The sequence below is a fragment of the Nestor notabilis genome, unplaced genomic scaffold (genome assembly GCF_000696875.1).
Source record: "Nestor notabilis isolate BGI_N333 unplaced genomic scaffold, ASM69687v1 scaffold24012, whole genome shotgun sequence".
NCBI lineage: Eukaryota > Metazoa > Chordata > Aves > Psittaciformes > Psittacidae > Nestor > Nestor notabilis.
Genome location: NW_009920010.1, coordinates 2463 through 10210, shown reverse-complemented (window position 1 = coordinate 10210; position 7748 = coordinate 2463). Strand labels below are relative to the sequence as shown.

Genomic DNA, 7748 nt, shown 5'->3' with positions numbered 1-7748 from the left:
CTTTTAATTAAGGTGATGCACTAAATACAAGAGGATGGGATAAAATACTAATATAATGAAGGAATAAAAAGAGAAATTGATCTGCTTGAACTGAACAGCTGGATTCCATAGAATGATACTGGATATGGGCTACTGAACCTGAACAGGTAAAATAAGTAGTCAGCTTGAACTCACCTTGGTATTTAAATGTTTTTCCTCATTATTCTCTCTTCAGCACTTCCCCATACCCTTTCAGGGTATTCTGACTGATGTCCTTCCAACAAACTGCCACAAAGTTTAAGCCTATAAGTAAAAAAAAAAAACAACCCAGACTGAGTGACTTTAGTATGGCAACCTTTTTATACCAAATACTGCTACAACCTATTTACTCTGATACAGACTATAATGTGACAATGTGACTGAATTTTAGCATGTAACATATAAATATTAGCCAACAGATCCCTAAACATCATAGGGAAAAAAAGAATACAGACCTCGTTATAATAAAAGCTTGGACTGAAATACAACAATAAAGCAACTATGCTTCTAACTTCATATGCAAAAAAAGCCCCCCATTGATGAGCTGCATTTTATACCTCTCGAGCCTGCAGTCTGTATCTCTCCAAGTTTTGCTGTCAGGCAGAAAGAAGTTGGGATTTTTCTGTTTCTGATTGTTCCATCCTGAAGAACAGCTGGCTGGAATTGGGTCACTGCATGAAGATGAGTAACTATCATTGTGGTCAGCTACAAAACAATCTCTGGGGAGACAGAGAGGAAGCTTTTAGCTCCTAGGCTGAGGAAGCGAGAGGCCAGTAACAGCAATAGCGATCAGCTGTGTGAAATGCCATTGCTTTCCATGCAACACAGAGGGTGAAAGGGGTTCTTCCTCTTCCAGCACTACTTAATGGCAGAATTAGCAGGAAGCAATAGATGAATTGGACTGGAAAAAGCCAAGTAAACTCAAAGAACAAAAATAACAGCCAGACATACCACATGTTGGAAGAAATGTAAGAAAAAAAAAAAAAGTAGTATTAAACAGCGAAGGAAAAGAAAGATAAAAAAGGAAAGGACAGGACATTCATAGCACAAGCAATAAAAAGAAAGTCACAATCATTATGGTATTTACCTTATTTCGATACCATGTTGTACTGTCATTACTTCATCATGTTCACCAAAGGCTTCCCACTCTGAGCACTTTGAAAGAGCCTCCTGATGTCCTGAGTCAGTAAGACTAAAAAGAAAGTGAAAAGGTCTGAAACCATGGACCTCTGTAACACAGTTCCTCTTAATCCTTCTGAAGATAAGGGGGCCAAGCAGAGAGAGAAAAACACACCTCTATAAACATTTTTACTAAGGTTAGTGCGAAAAGTTAACTAACCCCCAAAAACCTTCAATTGTTGTTCCCTTAGAAAAGTGGAGCTGACAAAACTGTGTAGAGTTAAGCCATGCTCTCCTCTACACACCCTATCATTTCTCATTTATAGGAAGATTTCCTATGCAGCAGCTAGGAAAGGGGAGCCTAAAAAACTCAACCCTTCTCTTGGCAATTTTTGAACATTAACCTCGTTTTGTTCCAGTCCCAGACTGGGTGACCAACTCCTTGTTGTTCCAATACGTATTTTCTTCCATAACATCCTTCATAAGGCAAAGAAAAGCCTAAACATACACAAAGCTTCATAATATCCATCTCCATATGGCGAATCATTTCATACCTTCCCAGTGTGTGGTACATCTGCACATAATGGTTTTTGCTCTTTGAAACCACAGAGGAGTCAGAATTGTTTCTTTTTCTGCGTTTCCATACGGGAGAAGAATCTGGAGAACAGGGACTATGAGAAAAGACAGATTTTACACACACACCAATTTCCATCTGTGTTTAAATGCTTATCAACATTCTGCAAAATAATGGCACATGCTACATATGAAGACTTTTTTTAGGTATGATTCTTCAGTCACAGCAGAGAAATTGAGAAAATGGCTCACAGAAGTAACTTTGAATCAGAGACATTTCAGCTCCACACGCATGCCCCCAGATCAAGGTATCTCAGTGAACAGGGAAGTGCACGAGGTGCTTCACTGTCAGTCTCCCCAGTGTTCTGCAGATAGGTGCAATACTGTTACTTGAGAATGGTCACGCTTGCTTCTGAAAAAGGTTTCCTACTTTCAGCACTTGCCAACAGTGCTTAAAGAAACCTCAGTACTCCACTGTATGAAGAGAGAAGCTGAAAAACCACTGCTTTTTCCTGCTGTAAATCATGCAATTCTGCAATGCTGGTAATTTTTCCTCACTAAATGCTCTGTACCAGCAATGGATTACATTCCACAGCAAAAGGGCCAAACTCTGAAGCTGAGCATTAATTGCCCTCTATCATTAAACACTTCCTACAAAAAACCTGACAGCATCAACATGTACTGAACTATTTCATAAGTCAACCACAGAAGTTCTCTCTCATACCTCCCTGGTGTGTAGTCAGTCTGTCCGCACTCATCTTCACACTCATTTCTCTTCTGCTTTTCATCAAAAACAAAGGAGCCAGAAACATCCTGATCTTTGCAGAACCATTCCTGGGAACTGCCTGAGGGTTCTGTACTTCTAAAATCAGAATAAAAAGAAGTATTTAAATACCAGCCATCTGACTTGCTTCTCCAAGCAGAAGACAGTTAAGCCACAGTAATAATTAACAGTTCAACTCATATGACGTCCAAATGGTGCAAACAACTGCAATTTCCACCACAGGTCAACTAACCACAGCTAAAACTATTTATACAGTGCAGTAACAGAGTTAACAGAATTCCATTCACTCTTTTCCTCCCAGTTTATTAGTCCAAATCTTGGAAAGTATTAGGTGGCATCAATTCTAAGCTAGACTTGTTACAGAAATTCATAGTTCTTAAAAGATAAGAAAACCCCCAATTTCCATCCTGAACACAGTTGCCGCTCTCCTGTAGAGAGCGCAGAAATCTCTCTCTAACCTTCTTAACACTTCAAAACATACTGTTATTGCAGGAGAAAAGGAGTTCCACAGACATCAGTAGAAGGAAAGATGGAAAGGTTATCAAGGTCAAGGAAAAGTAATCACCAATTTTCTGCTTCTGCCTATCCTTTTCTAGAAAAATATTTTCTTGCTTTGTGCTCATCAGTGTAAACCCACAGAGGAAGGGAGCGTGCTACTGCAGACAGACCAAATGCCCTCCTCCCCAAAGCACCTTATTGCAGATGAGTTTAGACTAAATAATGGAAATACCTCAAAAGACTAACAGAACTGAGAAGGAAAATAAGGCTTTCAAGGAGACTCCCATGTCTGAGCCTGATCTCTCTTGCTCCCAGTCAGCAATGCTGTAAAGAAATGAGCTTTAAGGTCCCTTCCAACCCAAACCATTCTCCAATTCTATGATACACACACAGGCTGCAGATCCCACGTTTCTTCAGAAGGAGGATCCCAGGCATGCAGTGCTATCTTCCACAGCCTGATCTGCTGGTCCCAGGACCTACGGCTGTACTTCTTAAATTTGTTGGGAGTTCTAGGATGAACTCCTGGTATTCGCTGATTCCTGTAAATACACAATGACATTTCTTATTTCAGAACATGATTTTTGTTCTTGAAACCCCCCAATCCTCAGTCCATCAGATCACACAGACATCAGTGGCCTAATAAATAAAATGTTCATATTTTAAACACTGAACTCAAATGTGTATATTGTAAAACAGTCAAAAACAGACCACACAGGCAACAGCTAACAATAACACACTGTATCACACCAGAGGTTCAGTCAGTCCAGCACTCTGACATCTGCCAAAAGGAGATCCCTACTGCCCATGGACAAATATCAAACAGAAGCAGCATAACTCATACCCCTTCCATAGTATCCTAGCCTCCAGCTACTTCTACCTCAGTGTTCGTAAGTCAGGTGCACTTTCTTTGTATTTAGCATTGTACTGAGCCTGTCTGGGATGGAGTTAATTTCCTTCATAGCAGCCCCTGTAGTGATCTGTGCCTAAAACAGTGTAATAACACTCTAGTTTTTGGCCATTGCTTGCACAGCCTCAAGGCCTTCTCTTTCTCCCACTCTGCTCTGACCCCTTCTGTAGCTACTAAGCTGAGGATGAACAAGAAATTGAGAGGGGAAAATGCTGGGACAGCTGACTTGAATTACCCAAAGAGACATTCTACACCATATAATGTCATGCTCAGCAGTAAAAACTGGAGCAGAGGAAGAAGGAGATGTGTCTTCCAAAGCGGCCACTGTTCAGACTGTCAGGGCACCAGCCTGCTTGTGGGAGCTACTGAGTGATTGCATTTGGATTGTTTGGCTTTTTTCCTCCCTTTTCTTCACCTCCTGAATTGCCCTTATCTCAATCCATCACTTTTCTCACTCCTGCTCTTCGCATTCTTTCCCCATCCCACTGGGGAGAGGGAGGGAGCAAGTAGCTGTGTGGGTACTTGGCTTACAGCAGAGGTCAACCCACAAGTATCTTCAGTGAACTTTTATTCCACCATTGTCCATGCATTACCACAATGGGGACTGCGTTAATTCTAACCAGCATTTGCCTCTTGGGAGTATAGAAAACAAAGCACCCTGCTCTCTGGGTAACAATCAAATGATACCCCTTCCCACTTAAAGGGCAGACACTGTAACAATACTGCCTGGGATCACCCCACAGCTGGAAGTGCTGTTTCTCAGAGGGTATCTCAAATCTGGACCCTGCACTGGAAAGCTCACTTAAACTGTATCTTCAGAACAAACCAATCCTGTTTATAGTCCTACCATACTGGAGTCAGCCTTATGCCTGGGAGGAAGCATATTACAATAATGTTTTCAATCATACCAAGTACTTTGGTCTCAAGTGGTTCCCTTTACCAGCTTCACAGATGAATGCTCTTAGCCATAACACTTTTTGCAAGATAAAGAGATCGCTGCTAAGGAACAATATTATAAACTACCCTGTTAAAATACCACCCAGAACACTTTTTTTTAAAATTTATCCCATTTTTTTTTCTGAACATTGTTCTCACCCTTTTCTATTCTCCATCTGTGATTTAACTGATGACAGCAAAGCTATGCAAGCACCAGGCACCGTGAGACTGGCTGCAGTCCTACCACTGATGACAGTGACAAGCAAAACCACAATTCACAAAGCAATCCAAGGCTCTTTGAAGAAAAAAGTGTTACTGAAGACATGATCATGACACTGTGTAACATCTGATTATTTACTGCATCTTCTGTTGATTTTTAGTCATTTTATCTCGTCTTTCAAGTTTTACTCAACAGCATGCTTGCAGTGTCCACTGCACTTAGCTGCCAGTTTTCACAACAGACTCTTACAGGCAGAATCCATAGAAAGCTGGCAACTGTAAGTAGCTAGCCATATGTAGAAAAACACCTCTAAGAGTAACCCTCAAAATAACAAAACTCACACAAACCAAACAACCCCCACCCCCCCCCCCCCAAACCCTATCCACACATTAGTACAGACTAGCTTCTGAATCTTGGCAGCTCTGCAGTAAGCAGAGGAGCCTGGCTAAAAAATCTTGCTTAAAGTGCCACAATTGACAGACTCTGAAGCCCAAAGTGTAATGAGAGAGAAAGGAAAAAATCCAGGTTTTGATTTGTTAGTTACTGATGAATCACTGAAGACTGATTTCTCTTACCAATATTTAAAGGCAAGGCTTTGCTCAAGCCTCATTCAAAGCTGACATTTCCTGGTAGTGATTAACTTCACACTGGCCTAGCAACACAGTCACCAGAAGCATCACAAGGGGATGATTAATGCAGAACTTATTTAAAACATATTTGCTACCAGCAACAGCAATATACAAAGGGAACATTCAGCTTTGAATTCTCCTTATCTAAATTTGCTCATATGCAGAAAGTATCTGGCTTCTCTTTGGTCAAAATCAATTATGTTTTCTTCACTTACTTTCACATAATTTTAAGAGAACTGAAGTTGTGTGCTGATCTAGACACACGACAGGACCAAGTAAGAGTTTATCTGGAAATATGCAACATAGTGCAACTTACTTTGGAACTTCTTTAATGTATCTGTCATATGCAAGAGTGTTCTTTCCAAAATTGATCTGTTTTTGTCTTCTCCTCAGAACCACTTCATCTGTTTCCCTTTCAGCTGGATTAGCAGAATCACTTGAAACAGAATTTAGAAACAAAAAGTTAGAATTAAGTTGGAAAGAACCTCAATAGCTTTATAGCAAGTTATGTAAACACATACTCTAGAACTGTGTTTATTCTTACTCTGACAGACAGTAAGCACAACTCTTACTTTACTAGTGAAGTGAAAGTTGTGCTAAGCAAATGAATCACTCCTAATTAGGTTCTGCAAGTTGATCCAATTGCTCAGGTTTGTAACAGGTAAACATATATACCTGAGGGTTGTGGAGCTACAGCTGCCGTACTAGAAGCTTACTGCTAGTCCTACAACAAGCAAATCAAATGATACATGATTATGGCATGTATGTGTAACAACCTCCTAATACAAATATGAAAAAGCTTAAACTCAGTAAAACTAAGATGGACAACACAATGGAGGCAATCTTGAATGATCTAACAGCCATTTCCCTCTCCTAGCCTCAACGGCTGGTTTTCATTTTTCCTATCACTATTCCAGTATTTTCTCATATGGAAAGCTGTAATCAATATGCAATTTAAGCTGAAAACAAAGAGAATCTAAACGATCATATAAGTAGCTTTTGAGATAAGACTTCTCAGTGCTACTGTCTCCTTAGGGCTTCCTTCAGGCTTGAAATCAAACAGCCTGGCTGTTTTTCAAGTCCCCATTAATATATGTAAAGTAGTCAGAGATCACCAGATGGCTATTGCTAAAACCAACACAGCAAGAGTTAGTAATTAATAGCTAATAATTGTTCAATACCCACTTTGTCACTTTTTTATTTGATGTTTTCATTGCTTTGCCGTCTTCAATTCTGTCTTCCCAGTCAGGGCAACTAGAAAAAGGCCTTGAATGTTCTGGTGTTGTAGAGCTGGAAAACAATGGAGAATTCAATATGAACATTTGTTGCTTGCAACATACTTAATGAGCAGAAACTTCACTAGTGGACAAAACCAGATCCATAACTGTAACACCATGGCCATGCCCCTACTCTATTTCAGTTCAAAGTCAAACAAATCAAAACATTTCAGCTTAAGTCACCTTCAGCAGTGATGTAAGATTGTCAGTTTTACTTTGCAGGTAAAGAAAACGGTCATGAAGTGAATTTCATGTCAGAACACAGACCTGACTACCTCCTAACATACTGGTGCTCAGCAAATGCAAACCTTTCTCCCTACTACTTGAGGACCTTCTCAAAGAGCATAATTCATGAAATTACTTGAGGCCAAAATCAGTCTAGTTACTGCTCTCTGTCATCAGCAAAAGACTTCACAGGGTTGTCCTTCAAGAGGACAGGGTTGATGCTTAGATGTTTAAGAAACAGAAAAATGCCCATCACGTAAGCAGAACTAAAATTTTGTCAGACACCATCATATCCTAACACAATCATTTCAAGAACGTAAACTTTGTTGTATAAAGCCCCAAAAAGGGAGTTAAGAAGCTCTTAACTAATCAGCTGGATCACTGTCATTCTCTGAGTGGAGAATCACCAGGTTCCTCATTAACATCCAAATGTAGTAAGTTACAATTGTATAATGCTATAGTGTTCTGAAGCACTGAAAACAACTCCTTTCAGTCTGTCCACTTCTTTCAATGCTCATGTCTCAATATTTAATGTAAGTTAATACAGAAGTAGATTTAGCTT

At 39.9% G+C, this 7748-nt stretch overlaps 1 protein-coding gene across 1 annotated transcript; it reads right to left on the bottom strand.

Moving 5' to 3' along the window:
* Nucleotides 1-1105: 1105 nt before the first annotated feature.
* LOC104402592 (histone RNA hairpin-binding protein-like) lies at nt 1106-6120 on the bottom strand (the record flags this gene model as incomplete). Its single annotated transcript, XM_010010501.1, has 5 exons — nt 1106-1210; nt 1692-1808; nt 2435-2572; nt 3382-3531; nt 6001-6120. Coding segments are annotated over 5 exons (630 nt in total), but the record flags the coding sequence as incomplete, so codon positions are not given.
* Between the last annotated feature and the right edge of the window lie 1628 nt (nt 6121-7748).